This window comes from Lathamus discolor, chromosome 2, assembly GCF_037157495.1.
Source record: "Lathamus discolor isolate bLatDis1 chromosome 2, bLatDis1.hap1, whole genome shotgun sequence".
NCBI classification, from domain to species: domain Eukaryota; kingdom Metazoa; phylum Chordata; class Aves; order Psittaciformes; family Psittacidae; genus Lathamus; species Lathamus discolor.
In genome coordinates this window covers 52,030,686-52,046,578 of record NC_088885.1, presented here as the reverse complement: position 1 = coordinate 52,046,578, position 15,893 = coordinate 52,030,686, and the positions used below count along the sequence as shown (strand labels likewise).

Sequence of the window (15,893 nt, the reverse complement as noted above, 5' to 3'; positions counted from 1 at the left end):
CTTTTATGAAAAGATACATTAAAATAGAGGTATTTCCAGTCACCGTGGTATTTTTTACCAAGGTAAAGGACTAAAGGTGTCCTGAGTAAAATTACCCCTTGGTTGTGCCTGCCAGCCTTTCCTCACCTCCATGCCACTACATCACTGCAGTTGCAGTTTCCCTGTGAACAGCTACAGCCATCCAGTGTGTAACTCCATACAATGGAATCGTTTTGTAATCCATGGAGGTATAATAAATCAAAACCATTCAGTGTCATGCAAGATGTGATAATTTATTCTTATTTTAAAATCCCCAGGTTGGAATGGAAAATCCGACTATTTCTTTGCATGTGATTGGTCTGAACGGACCTACCCATGACCTGGAAATGACTCCCCCAGATGATCAGAGAATGAGGTAGGTGTTTTCTCACCCCAGGATGCCGGACCTCAGTTCTCTTGTGGTTTTAAATCAGACTCTGACTCTTTTCGAGATCACTTTACAGTACTTTTACCTGCCACTATGAAAGAATTTTATTTTGTGTACATCTGTTTCAAATTTTTCAAATTATTTTCCTTTTTGCATGTGTTTTTAGAACATTATTAGTTTTTTAGTTGAAATCGCCGTGACCCAGACTGACTTCAGAATAGGGTTATTTTTAGAGAACTTAGAGAATTTAGAGAATGTCTCTGAATCCATAAAACCACATTAATTTCATGTGTAATCACATGCATTGTAGTAGGGATATTGTTTTCAGCCTGTATGAAAGACCGTAGAGGCAGAAACAGGGCAGCCCTGCAACACAGCAATGTGATCTCACTGCTTCACATGGGAATGAAACCAGGTGAACATTCTACAAATACATAGCCCAGCCTTCATTGAAAATAAAAAGGAAAGATTTTTGCTGGGTTTAGAGCAAGTATATGTTAGAAGTTGGTCTGCAATTCAGCCAACTACTTAGCCATTTCTAATTACGTAAGTGCTTAAGTCTGCATTCAGCAAGAGATTAAAAGTTTGGCTTGGACTTCAGCATGTGGTGAAAGCTTGAGCTACGCTGGTGTTTACATTGTGTGTGTTTATGTTATATTGTGGCTTGCATTTATGTTTATGTTAAGCTACATTTACCTTGTTCAGGATAGAAGCAACTTTAGATCGTAGAATCATAGAAAGGTTTGGGTTGGAAAAGGAATTAAGATCATCTAGTTCCAACACCCCTGCCATAAGCAGGGATGCTTCACATTAGACCATGTCACCCAAGGCTCTGTCCAGCCTGGCCTTGAACACTGCCAGGAATGGAGCATTTACCACTTCTCTGGGACACCTGTTCCAGTGCCTCACCACCCTCACAGTAAAGAACTTCTTCCTTATCTCTAATCTGAACTTCTCCTGTTTAATGAACAATGAAAGATAATCATTCCCAAGCGCATCACTTGTTCATGTAGGAGTGTCCAACCAACATGCGTGCTAACCTTTTTTTACTAAATACTAAATTGGATTGCAGGATCTGTAATTTCCCTGCCAATAAAGATAGAGGTGCAGCACAGAGCTAATGACACAGGGCAGGGGAGGGTGCAGGGGTGATCTTCATTACGCATGATAAATATAGAAGGTGTGTGGACAGGCTATTTAGCCATCTGATGAGAGGGTACTGGACTGGTGGGATCATTATGGTGGGAGCTGCCTTTCTTTGCTGGGAAAGCTAGTGTCAGCCTCAGAACATATTTTCACTGAGTAACTCTAAAATATGCCAAATCCATTTATGCAACAAAAGATATATGACCTGTGACCAAACCAAATGGGCATGAATGCACTTGCCTTTCAAAAATTCAACATCAGATCTGTATACAGCAGGCAGCAATTCATCATCACAGCATCCCAATCACAGTATTGGAACTGCAGCTCCTGGACAATATCATTTTTCTGTTGCTAGCTTACTCTGTAAACAGAGAGACTCAGAAACATTTTAATTACAGTAATAACTTCAGACTGTAGGATCCAAGTGTTGTTAATAAATTTGTTCTATATGGTTATGGGTGGCTGTAATTTATTTAGTTGCAATCAATATTGTAAAATTATGTGAAATATATCATCATTAATTAGTCTCCGTATATTTCATCAAAACCATGGCAATTGCCATCCCTAGGGCATGATAGAAGTAGTGCTGCTAGAGCAATAGGGGTGCATTTTCATTATGCATATGTTTTCTGAAATGAGAGGATTAGTGTGATAACATTTCATTAAAATAGACAAGAGGGATATACTGTACAGTTAGTTACAGAAGGGAGTTTCAAAGAAGCAAGGGAAGCTGGTGATAAGGATCTTCAAGCAGAGTAGTCCTGTCTGAAACACTTCAGTGTGCTCAATCTATTCACGCAGATGATACATGGACAGAGCCGTACTCCTTGGTGTTCTTTTCATCTAGAGCAAAGTGGTTCAGTACAGTTAATAAAGCTGAGAATAAAGTGGAGATACGCCAGGGTCTTGTCTTTTTTTTTTTTTCTTTTGTAAGAATTAAAGGAAGTCAGAAATTTTCCACAGGGTTGGAATATTTTTCAGTAAAAAATAAAAAATAAAAAAAGCAAAGTTGATAATGAGAAAACATATTTTGGAGCAAAATGTACAATTGTGATTTTTTCCTTTTAAAAATCTTTGTTTCTCATCATTTTTGCCACATTTTCTTAATGCCATGCTTTATTGTGAGGAAAAGAAAGCGAAGGGAAGAGGTTGACATTTCTGGAGGGGGAGGGAAAGGGGAGGAGATGTGTTAGAACATTTAATGCCTGTCAGGCATTTTTTATTTCTGTGCAAACCATTGCACTCCAAAAGTTATATCAGCAGGTTCTCAGAATTGGACCATGATCCAACTTACATCTCACATCATATTTGCATCCCACGTGGAAAATTAAAAGAAAAGGTTATCTCCCCTGAATGCAGATATCAGCATTGGTCCTTGCATAGGTCATGAACAGATTAATAATGGAGGAACTCAGACAACATGAGTCTGGACCACAAGCAGAAGCCAGCAGTATCCCAGGGACCGCAGGCTGGACTGCTGCCTGTCACTTTGCCATGTAATATATCAGTCTGTTCTTTGTGGTGTTTATGGCTTTATTACTGTTGTCATACTTCAAGTATCCATATTGCAAATTCATGCCTCATAATTTAGGTTCATACCTCCAGGAAGCAGCCAAGTGAAATTAGGGTTTAAATAATGGTGCTGAAAAATAACCTGCAACGTCTTTACTGGAATGAGGAAGTAGATTGCACAGCTCAACATAACTGCACCCTTCCTGAAGGATCTCAGACGAGTTATGCCTTTCCTTTCGGAGGGTGTAATCCGCTTTGATATGGATGTCTATGTGGTCAGGTGCCTGCAGGTCTAGATTTTGCTCTATGGGAAGAAATTGGTTCTCCTTACATCAGCTCCATATCAAATCTAGGACAGGACAGGTGAAGAGGGCTTGGGAAATGCACTGGTTCCCCATTTCTCACCACTGGCTGCTCAACCAGTGCAGCTGGCAGAGCTGTTTAAAATTAACTGAGATCAATCACACCTTATTGTCTTATTCTATTCTGCAAAATAGGAAACATAAAACCTGTTTGTCCTACAGAAGAGGTATAAAGTGAATTGAAGATTCCACACTAGTGTGAGACTAGAATAATAACTATGAAAGTATCTGCAGGTGTCTGCTGGCTAGGGTATCCATGGGATTGATGGCTGGGAGAGTCTTCAGAGAGAAATTGAGACTTCATGCCCATCTCTGGGGTGGTAGGGAACTTCATGTTTGACCTAAAATAATAATTAAAAGTTCCTGAGAAAGAACTGTGGCTCCTGTGCTCAAACAGCGAGAGGGATGTAAAAACTGAATCTATGTCCTTCAAACTTTAAATTGGATTTACAGAAAAAGTGCTCCAAGCCACAATATGTACTAAGTTCGCACTCCTTTTCTGGGGTGTCTGAATCTGCTCAGTTAATTTTGGAGAGAAAGAAGAGACGGTTATGCAGTTTAATTTTGCTTTGTTGCTTTTTTTCCTCTTAGGGCCTATGTTGTTACTGATAAAGAGTAAAATTATAGTTTTATTTCAGGATGAAAAATTCAGATTGCTGTTGTCTCACCTGGAAGTATCCTTCCTTCCAGTGCAGTGGATGCAATCATTGAGGTCCTTTGTTATTTTTCCCCAGCCAAACTCAGGCACTAAATACTACTGAAAACTACAAAATCAATTTCCAACTTATTATTTTGCTAGACAAATGGGTCTTTGTTTCTTTTGCCCTTTCTCTTCAGTATATGTAGGAGTGCTTGCCAGAACATAAAGTACTCTCCAGTGACACACCACATTAATTCCAATGAGAGCAACAATTCCTTATGCATATTTTATAGCAAACAAATGAACTAATAAATTTTTTATAGACTGTATGCTGTGAAAAGTCATATTATAATTTAAGGATGTCTTTGGCCCACATAGCCCAGCAGTATCTTATAACATCAGCAGCTTTGTCAGCTCAGCCAGAGTTTTACCTTACAGATAAATTGGTGAAGCCCTGAATTGCTGCAGAGGTGGACATCTGCAAGTACCTCTACATACTGTCTCTAAAGAGGTGACCATCCACGTGCTTACTTGTGATTCTGTATTTTGCAGCTCAGCCTAAGTGGTTCCATTGCTCACTACAGCACAGTGAGCAATGTAAATAAATATATACTAAAGTATAGGACTTTTCCTAAAGATATTGATTACAGGACTGTGCAGCCCACACTGGTGATTTATTCTAAGTATTATCACAACCTGAATATGTCCAGCAGTAGAGGATGGTACAGGGGGTGTGGGATATTGGGTTTGCCGATGCAAACTGTCATATCTCTGCTGACGTCTTTATGGCAACAGACGTAGCTGCTTTACAGAAACCCTGTGTTTCTCTAAACTATATCCTTCTTGCTATTTTCTTTTCAATGTAACACTCATGGATATTTTGGTGTGTAGTAGGCATATTTAGAGGCCATTAACTCTTCATAAGCATAAAGAATCCAACCCTGGCAGTGATGGGTCTGAGTCAGTCAGTTAGTGTGCTCAGAATGGAAATTGTTTGCAATTTCTTTTCCACCTGTGCATAAATTTGTAGCTCCAGGCATTTCAATCCTTCTTGGAAGACGGAATAGCTTGAAAGGTTCTTTATCTCTGCATTTGTCTCTTCTTTGAAAATGACTTTCTGAAGTGGCAGATAAAACACCTGCACAGCCCTAAAAATGTCATTTTTAAGGCTTGAAATCCATACGTAAGGCAGCCTAGAGACATCAAGATGCAGCATTCTTAATAATTAGTGATTGCTCCTGGACCATTTGCCTGCAGCAGCCTCTGTCTGCTCTGCCATGTTTCAATTCATTAGGATGTCACTACCGTGATTTATGTATGCCTGTGTTTGCAGGGACTACTACATAACCATGGTGAAATGGGCAACCAGCACAAAGGTGGCAGTAAACTGGCTAAACAGGGCCCAGAACGTGTCTATCCTTACGCTATGCGATGCCACCACGGGAGTCTGCACGAAGGTAGGAGAGATGAGCCAAATGGTCACTTGCCGTCGGTTATCATAACCTGTGCAAGATGAAAGTACTTTCAGTTATTTTACCTGGCAACAAGTCACCTGTCATAGATCTATTTAGGCAGACACAGAATATAAACAGTGTCTGCAATGTTTACTTTTGTGGTGGTGTTCTTCTTGCATCTTCTACATAGCCAGGAACAGCGTGTATATGTGTAAGAGTGATTACTTGTCATGAAATAACTGTATGCATGCACGAGCACACACACACATCAACAGTTTGTATCCTGAATATCTTTGCATCATTCAAGTTTAATAGGATTATATATATCTAATGGCATTAAAAATGGCTCATGCTTATCTACCTGCATTTTAATTATAGTTAAATAATCCCTTCTATAAACACACTAATGTAAATGGTATATTCCTATAACCTGTGTAAGTATTACCAGATACCATCTTTTAAACTGGCATAGGTGTTTCCACAGAAGAAAATTGTCCTTATATATCCATCCATTGAAAAAAGGATGCAATACTGTGCATAGAGCATCATGCAGTGTCTTTTCTTAACAACTTTCTTTTCAACCTTTCTTTATTTCTTTATTTCTTTGGGGTATAATTTACCTTGTGGATTTATGTGTTTTGTCTGTCTGAGTAAAATGCTTTCTTGAATGAAAATGCTTATTCATGAGGGAGGAGAGACAAAGAGAGCAGCCATTGGATTACACTCCTGAAGCACATACTTAAACAGTTTCTTTGTATTTCTAAACAACTTTTCAGACTCAATCCAACTGCTTCCTGCACTGACAAGCAAAATGTAATACATGAGAAGTATGGTATTAATGATCTTTTTCTGTTTTAGAAACATGAAGATGAAAGTGAAGGCTGGCTGCACAGACAGGTAATAATGATCTTCTCTTTGTGTTCAAGGTTTTGGTAGTTTTCTGTTTCATTGTTTTTTCCCCAAAGATAAAATCTGGTTTCCAGACCTGAGAAAGATACTTCAGAGGTGGCACGATCTGTGTTATAGAAAAGAATTTCTCAATAATTAACAAGTTCTTGTTAAAGATGCCATCTGCCCTGATAGAGCCCATGGTACTTAGCCTGCAATTTACTTGGATTTAAAAGAGATGAAAAAGCTGACACTGGTGCAAACTCACCCACTGACAGTATCTCTGTAAGACTCATCAACCTCAGAGTTAGTCCTTCATACCCTGCTTTGATATTAATGATTTTAACAGTGTTTCTTGGTGTTTCTTCTCTGATCTTCTAGGCAGGAAAGCAGTCCACTATTGAAAACAGAAAATTAAAGGTCATTTTATTAAGACAGCATATGTCCATTCACAGCCAAAATCATGCAGATAGGACTTTCAAATCACTTAAGCGAAATTTGACATTTTTCTCTGTGTTACTCTGCAGCTATTTGCAGATGTAAAAAGGTAAAAAATGAAATTAAATTGTCAGTGGAGCAGATAAAACAGCAAAGCTGATGTTGAGCATGGAATGGGGAGAAAAAGCCTGATGGAGTTTAATATCCTGTTTTACCAGACAACTGTGCCATGCAATTCTTCTGACACTGTAACTTAGTACATAATGCTATTACTTTGTATGTCTATGTGCTGCCATTCCCCAAATGAAATAAAACAAAGATGAAAATAGATGCTAAAAAAAAATATATATATATAGAAAATTTAAAACCGCAAGAAGTTTTGATTTATGGGATTTATCTTTTGTGTGTGTGTGTGTGAAAAAGGTTCATTTTATTGTTTGTATGTCGGTTTGGATTTTTTTTCCAACATATGCCTATATAAACCACATAGTTCTCAAGCATGTAAATCTCTGGAAGATCATTTATAACTCTTCCCCAGAAGTCAATCTGTGAAGGGACCTCAGATTTGATTGAGCTGTTCTTGAGAGAGAAGCTGCTGCTACCAATCCAGCCGCAACACTGGACTCTGGACTGTTTTTCATGGGATATGTGAATGCCAGACAGGGAGCAGCTTGTCAGATAAAGATCTTGTACTATATTTTTCCAAGTCCAGATTTAAAGCATTTCGCATTTTTGTCACAGCTTGTTCAGAAGATCCAAGAACCGGTAGAAATTGCGGTACATCAGTTCACAACAAGAACAATGATCCCCTCTGCTCCAGTGGCTGTCCTGCAGCAGTGGGCTGTGTCTGATCCAGATAAAAATTGATTTTACAGAGGAAATAGATTTTGTGCTCCAAGAATTTCAAATACTCTTTTATTGTTATACTGAGGAATAGAGTAAAAGTGCTGCAGGATAGTGTTGGCTTGCATAGAAAACAAAAGCTTAAAAGACAAGTGAAGTCAAGAAAAAATGCCCATATTTTGTATCTTAAAAAAAAACCCAAACAACCAAACTTCACAGGCTTCATTTATTTTATAAACTCAAGGATAGTTTCAATCTTTTCACCACTATTTACTGAGGCCTCCATTACTGCAGTATACTGGAACCTGTGTTTCTACACTGCTGTGATTCTTTGGTCATTTGCCTAATACATGGACAGTCACTGAAAGGTGGTGCTTTGTCCTGAATAACTGTAGTAAATGATCTGCCAGTCCTTAACAGGCCTGCTCCAGGGAAATACGGTTTGTTTTCCTGCGTCTCCCAACAGCATGTACCGAGTTTGAGTTTAGAGAAGGATGTTCGTTACAGCCAAATGAGTCAGACATCTCAGTACTAAACTAAGATAACATTTGCTATGGACTTTGGAGACATTTGATGGTACTCTTCAAAAGCTTTTGTAAGAATACCTGAAGGGGGCCTATAGGGATGCTGGGAAGGAACTCTTCGTCAGGGACTGTAGTGGCAGGACAAGGGGTAATGGGTTAAAACTTAAACAGGGGAAGTTTAGATTGGATATAAGGAGGAAATTCTTTCCTGTTAGGGTGGTGAGGCACTGGAATGGGTTGCCCAGGGAGGTTGTGAGTGCTCCATCCCTGGCAGTGTTCAAGGCCAGGTTGTATGAAGCCTTGGGTGATATGGTTTAGTGTGAGGTGTCCCTGCCTATGGTAGGAGGGTTGGAACTAGATGATCTTGAGGTCCTTTCCAACCTTAACTATTCTATGATTCTATGATTCTAATTGTAGAGCTCTTTCACCTGTATTTCTGACAACAAAATTACTTTAAATTCTAGTTTTGACTGAATATGTGATTGCTAAGATAATTGTATTTTCTGCAGTTACCTTTAACTCTATGTCACATTAGTCTAGAAAACTGGAAAGTTATTTTCCTGGGCATGTGCATGCATCTGATTATGAGAATGATGTGAAAATGTTCAATGCTAGTGTGAGTCCCCTAACCTCTTTAAGGAGAAGATGAATTACACATTAGGCAGCTACTGAAAGAGCTCAGGAGTGTGACTCAGACCAGGATGAAGACTCCTTGGTTAAGACATTTTAGTATAGGCATTCGCATATGAGCCAGATGCCCTGTAGACAGCTAGTATGATGGGTAACTGCTTGTTTAACCAGCTTATTCTGTATGCCTCATTGACCAGACTTCCTTTTGAGAAGTACCCCGATTTCAAATCAGTAGGACCAAGGAATCTAACTGCTTGCCTCATTCTTTAAAGTATTTCTTCAAAGTACCCCATACAACTGGTTTGAAAAGTATACAGGAGTTTTGCTTTTTTTCTTGGGAATTGATGTGCATCTGGCCTTCCTGGAATAGGGGCAAACTTCACAGTAGGCGGGGAACAGGAGGTGAGGAGAGAAAAACATCAGTATCAATAGTTACTCACCAGGGTTATAAAGTAGTCTCCAAGAATGACAAGATTGACTTTTTACAGCTGTCTGAAATACTGGGAGTTCTAAGATAGGGCCTATGACCCATGAATTTGAATGTTGTTGTTGTAGTTTGGTAACTCAGTGACATTTAATAGTCTGTGTATGGAAGGTCATAGAAAATGATCTCATGTTCCCTTCTGGGCTTAAGTTAGCGAATGAATTTTGTTCAAGTCCAAAATCTTCTGAGAGCCTCTCTCCAACACAGGCAAATAGAAATACTGCTGTCACTGTCTGCGTAGCTGAAAAATAGGATAAATGACTCAAAATGCAATGAGAAATATATAGTATGTATGCAGGTTTTGCTAGAAAGTATCTGTCAGTCCTTGTCAGATGATAGGGCCAGCGTTTCCAAAGATTTTGCTCAAGAAAGAACAGGCACATGTTCACCAAAACTGCCTGGGGATTTTGAAAGATTTTACTGCTTTTATTTATGTACTTTCTTCTGCGCTTCCGAGCACAAGAGGCAGACTGAACTTCACTCGTACTTTTGCTTAAATATATAAATAAATTCTTGGAAACAGTAATTGTAGCTGTAAACAATTTTGTTCCATTTTTTTATGAAGAAGCCATTTTCCAAGAGTGCCAGTGATGGCCACATACAGACAGTGAGTCAGCGAGGGAGAAAAAAGACAATTTCTGAGCACCTGCTGAAGATAAACTTTACTGGCATTTAGTTGGTTTATTATTTAATTGTGAATGTGGCCTGAACAAAGTTAATTATAAAGCAGGATGTAATTCTAACTCCAGCAAAAGCTGTAGGCTTTGACATTGACATTGGCAGGATGAGGACATTACCATGAAATTGTTTAGAGACATATAACCTCCAAAACTGTCTGCATGGGCTGGCTGGCCAACTCTGATAACAATTCCTTTGGGTTGTATTTTTCTTTCAGTTTTTTTCTCCTATTTCCCTAGTGTTTCGGATCATGTCAGTCTGAAACTAAAGACTTCTGCTCTGTCAGAAGGTTGAGATGTTGAAAACCTCACACCATTTTTCTTTTACAACTCAACTCCCTTGCCTTAATCCTGACAGCACGATGACTCAGTAATGATTCTTACATGTAGATAATAGATGGTATGTAATGAGACTTTTAAGATAAAAACAGAGTTTAGAGAACCTTACAAACAAGACTGACATTTTCATCCTGTAAAGCCCTTTGGTCATATAACAACCCCATAACTGACCTAATGTTGCCCAAAAGACAAAGGATGCAATGGAAATTGGACCCACAGCCCCATAATTCAAATATCCAAATTAATTTGCCAGAGCTAATAAAGCAGCTTCTGGCTAAAGAAGCTTTGGTGCATAAATGAAGAGTTCTGATTTGATCCAGTGGAGGAGAATGAAATCCAGAGACATGGGCTTCTCTCCAGATGATGACCGTGTATTTTGGTGCAGGTGCCCTGGATTCAGAGATGGCCATTGGCGTGGTGCACCCAGCCACAGATGAGCATCAGGACAGGAATGCTCAGCGTTGCCCCAGGGGCTGAGGGTGGTAGGGAATGTAAGGAGATCTTTCCCCTGTGCCTAGAAGAGGAGATGACTTCATCGTCACAGTAAAGCCAATACGTATTTTTAACACTTTCTTGGATTTCAACAAAAGTGTTTACCAAAATGCAGAGTTAAAAGCATTCATGTCCCACCTACCTGTTCTTCAGAGCTATGGCACTGTGACACTTCAAGTACTGGGACACTTCCCTGAAAGAATAAAATACCTACAGAACAAAATTATTGGTTCTGGGATCTTTAGGATTGGGTTATTCAAGTTAATTCATTCTCTTTTTAAAACTTGAGGATGAACCAGAAGACTGTAATTCTCGTGGAATTATAATTGTTAGTCAATAGTAAAACAAAATTTCAAAGAATCTGCTTTCCCACTGATTTCTGTGAGGAAATACATGGAGTCCAGCCAAAAGGGTGTGAAGCAGTGTAATCTAGAGGAGAAGGAGGCAGACAGCATGTTAAACCATGACAGCACAGACAGACCAGTCTGAAGCTGCAACCCACAGTGCTGTAATAGGATGAGTGTTTACCCATGTTAACGTGGGTGGTTTAGGAGGTGCTGTACTTATGGGTCGACATGGCTTTTACACACTCCCACTGACCGTAAAGTAGGTAATTTCTCTTTCTAATGTTTGTGCCACTGCACGTTTGATCATGCACATTCTCGAAGTCAGAGACACTTGTGTACTGCCCACCATCCTGCATGCACCTTATCATTCCTTCTTCCACCAGAGGAATCTTCCTCAGGTGGCTGCAGATGTGGTGAGGCTCAGTGATCCCTCTCCAAACACAACTGAATACACTCCACCTTTTAAAAAAAAATAGTTATTCCTTACTCCAGGACTTCATGACCCTCTTTAAGATCTACAGAAGTTCAGACTGCATTTAGGATTGTCCTCTCATTCATACTTATTCTGCCAAATTTGGGATAAGCTTCTGAGGCCCTCGTTGGTTTCTTCTTCTCCTGACCATTTGCGCTGACCTGCGTGGCACAGCTCTCAACTCCAGCGCCAGTCCCTCCAAGAGTCACAGTGCCCTCTAGCAGCCTTCCATCCCTTTTCTCTTTCACCAAAGCTGAAGTTTTTGGTGGCATCATTTTGATACACAGTGATAAACAGGCTCCTGAAGATGGAGTTACTCCCTCTTTCTTTTACTGATAGTGATGCAGGTTGGTTAGTTCCACCAATTTCTTCTCCAGCTACAGTCTCATCCTTTGTACAGTGATTATTCTTTCAGCTCTGAGGACAACTGGGTAGTCCTCAGCTCCAAACATCCTTCCTCCTCCACCTTGGGGACAATAGCCTATCACAAGTGAGCAGCTCTGGATAGATCTGCTTTCTGAACTCAGCCACGGTCTGTTCACACAGGACTCAGAAAGGCAAATGGGACACTTAGTCACACTTACTTAGTCAGATTTAAGCTCAATTTAAGCTGCTGTGGAATCAATCATACAAGAGCTACCTTACTTTTTTTTCTTCCTTATACTTGAGTCAAAGAGCACTGAGTTATTGCTGCATGCAGCTGACATGAGAACAGCTTTGTCCTTCATCTGCACAAAGCAAAGGATTTCTGGTAACTGGTCTTGAATGTCTGTGTAGAATTCATTTGTCTGAATAGAGAGATCTAGCTGAGCAAGAAGACAAGAAGAGCCATAAAGACTTCAGATGTGCCCCAACGAGTCTCCCCTCTGCTTCCTCTGCTCCATCCCTATCTTTAGCAGACACAGCAGCCGATGGTATTTAGGGACAGTGTGTGAGCTGGCTGCTTTCCATAGTCCAGTCCTCTCATATTTCACCTCCATCTACAATAAAATTATTACAGACATTTGAGACTATATCCATGTCTATTCCCTTTAGCATCTGTTAATGAATCATGAGTTTGTTCAACCTCTTTTTGTACTTTCTGATACAGCTGCTTCCATATGCCTCCTGTGGCAAAAGCTTCCAAAAATTCCCTACCTGCTGCACAGGAAAAGTATTTTCTTGTACCAGCATTAAAGTGATCTGTTATTTTCAAGGAGAGCTCTTCTGTTCCGGTGTTGTAGGATTCAGTCAATAGCTAACCAAAGGCTCAAACTGTTTATAACACATGCAGAATATTTTAATTACATGCCCAGTGTAACTCCCTATGGTATAAAATCCTGTTCCAAAAGCCTAGCGTCCCCACCGTTTGCCATACAGGATAAGTCACCATCTCTGTCAAGATCCTAAACCAAGTTCTGGGCTTATTAGTGAATTGTCTTTCCAGCAACAGGAATATGCAAACAGGCTGTCTCATAACATCAACCGAGTGCTAAAGCTTCACATCTGTCATCCATGCCATGTACCTCCTTCCCCTGTAACTCCGAATGAAGCTCAAACTAATCTGCATAATGCCTGCTCTTGCTGGCAGAGATGTATTGCTGGAATATATAATGCAGTAGGCACAGATATAGAAATGTCAACTGAACTCATTGCTATTTACCTCAGTAAAGGAAAACCTGTCGAACAGAAGGTTCTCCCAAGTTATCACAGTTGTTTTTCAATGGGGTTTCTCCTGTAATGAAAGATATTTGGAAACAATATAGAGTTTCATGTTTCAGGTTCCAGAACAATGTCAGAACGAAATGAAACCATCATTTCATGCAGCTGCAACAAGCCATGAATGGATTTAAATATACTTGAAACCAAAGCCAGGAAAGTAAGAGGGAAAACAATTTGAACACTGGTTTAACATCTATGTCAGCAACACTGGTTGAGTGTACCTTCAGCAAGTTTGCCAATGACATCAAGCTGCGTGGTATGGCTGACAAGCTAAAGGAAAGGGATGCCATACAGAGGGACCTTGACATGCTTGAGAGGTGGGACCATGTAAACTTGTTGAAATTCAACAAGGCCGAAGCCAAGTGCAAGGTCCTGCACCTGGGTTGGGGCAATCCCAAGCACAGCTACAGGTTGGGTGACAAATGGATTGAGAACAGCCCTGAGGATAAGGATGTGTTGATTGATGATACACTCAACATGAGCTGGCAGTGCATGCTTGCTGCCCAGAAAGACAACCATATGTTGGGCTGCATCAAAAGAGCATGGCCAGCAGGCTGAGGGAGGGGATTCTCTCTACTCTCATGAGACTCGACCTGATGCACTGCATTCAGCTCTGAGGCTCCCAACAGAAGGAGATGGATCAATTGAAGAAGGTTCAAATGAGACCACAAAGATGCTTCGAGGGCTGGAGCACCTCTCCTATAAGACAGACTGAGAGAGGTGGGCTTGGTCAGCCTGAAGAAAAGGCTCCAGGGAGACCTTAGAGCAGCTTCCAGTGCTTAAAGGGGGCCTGCAAGAAATCCGGAGAGGGACTTTTTACAAGCGCATGTAGGGAAATGGCAAGGGGGAATGGCTTTAACCTTACATAGGGTCTATCTAGATTAGATATTAGGAAGATGTTCTTTACTGTGAGGGTGGTGAGACACACGCAGGGTGCCCAGAGAAGTTGTGGATGCCCCCTCCCTGGAAGTATTCACATCTGTGTTAGGTGGGGCTTTGAGCGATCTGGTCTAGTTGAACGTGTCCCTGTCCATGGCAGTGGGGTTGGAACTAGATGATCTTCAAGGTTCCTTCCAACCCAAAACATTTTGTGATTCTAGGATTCTACCGCAGTGTGGATAAATCTGATAAATAGTGGAAAACAATCAGGAAGAACTGGGAACACAGGAACATAGAGTTAGAGTGATACATTAGCTTATAACAAATAAAAATGTTTATTTCTTTGCTGCAGAAGTTTGCATTAGCCATAAGTCTCCCCATACAATCAAGTTCTTGCTGGTTCATTGTGGTATCTTGATGCGTGCCAACCAGAAAGCAGGGTGTTTGACTAACACTGAACCAAAGGAAGAGCCGGAAAAGGCTGAACAACAGTTTCCTTGTTGACTGCCCTTGAAGAAGACGGATCCACAAAGCTGGACCAGAGATGTCAGGGCTCAGCCAGTCCCCAGAAAAGGCTGATATCACACAACAGTTTCAGCAGAGGTTGAGCTCAAACAGCTATTCAAAATTCAGAGTAGAGGAGTTCCCTTGGTACAGTGCTACTGTGTCACACCATATGGACCATCCGTCTGCTTTCCTTTGTAATCTAATGTTCAACCATCTCTTATAGTAAAGACTTCCCATGTGCCTCAGGGTTTCTGTGCAAAAAGAAGACAAAGACCTTTCCAGGAAATGTTTGCATGCCATATGTGATGTTTGCTTTCCTTCTGCTAAATCTCTTCTCTCTCTGGTTGAAAGTTCTAGGCACCCAATAAAAGTCAATCATCAGTTCAGCTGGGAGCTCTGTGTCAAAGGCAGTCTTGCAAGATGTCCTCCACTTTGTAAATAATTTCGTGAAATAAATAACAGAATAGAGAAACACAGCGGTTAGATGCTGTTAGCTGTGTTTCCTCAGGATCAGGAAGAGATCGGTTCTTCCAGACAAGTAAACAGGGTTTGTCACACTTGTGCCAGCAAGGTTCATACCATTTCTAAAGGCTTTACTCAAACTACTCTGAGCAGTCAGCTGTATATGTGTAGTTTTTGCTTTGCAAATGGGAGCTGACTTTATAGCCAAGGAACAATCCGTGCTGTCTGTCTCCCTGTCTTCCCACAGCTGAAAAGTGTCTGCTTTCCCAAGAGCAAGAAGCAATAATCTTCAGAACTTTCTCCAGTTTCCACTGGGCTTTTTGCTTGCCTCAGGTTGCTGTTAAAGAACACTCTCTATTTCACTGTGAATGAATTTCACAGGGTTTGGCAGTGCTGAGCAATTCTAAATAGAATAAATTAATAGTGATACATCGCTTAATTTGCTGTTTACAGAATGAAGAGCCGATTTTTTCCAAGGATGGTCGGAAGTTTTTCTTTGTCCGAGCCATTCCCCAGGGAGGACGAGGGAAGTTCTACCACATCGCCATGTCATCATCACAGGTGACTCACGTGCTGTCACTGCTTTGGGTCTCACCAAAAGCAAAAAGCAGTAAAAAGTAGTAGTTGTGCTTGTACTGGTGGAAATGTAGAATGCGGGTTTGGGGCATAAAAGAGAACCTTCAGTGATGC

General features: G+C 40.5%; 1 protein-coding gene across 3 annotated transcripts in view; it reads left to right on the top strand.

Annotated features, from left to right (window-relative positions):
* Positions 1-15,893, top strand: part of DPP6 (dipeptidyl peptidase like 6) — a 510,591-nt gene that overhangs the window by 450,971 nt on the left and 43,727 nt on the right. For all 3 annotated transcript variants that reach the window (XM_065666817.1, XM_065666815.1, XM_065666816.1), the window contains exons 10-13: positions 297-394; positions 5,400-5,523; positions 6,379-6,417; positions 15,657-15,764. In XM_065666817.1, the coding sequence (XP_065522889.1) occupies positions 297-394; positions 5,400-5,523; positions 6,379-6,417; positions 15,657-15,764 (369 nt within the window). The remainder of the gene's footprint in view (positions 1-296; positions 395-5,399; positions 5,524-6,378; positions 6,418-15,656; positions 15,765-15,893) is intronic.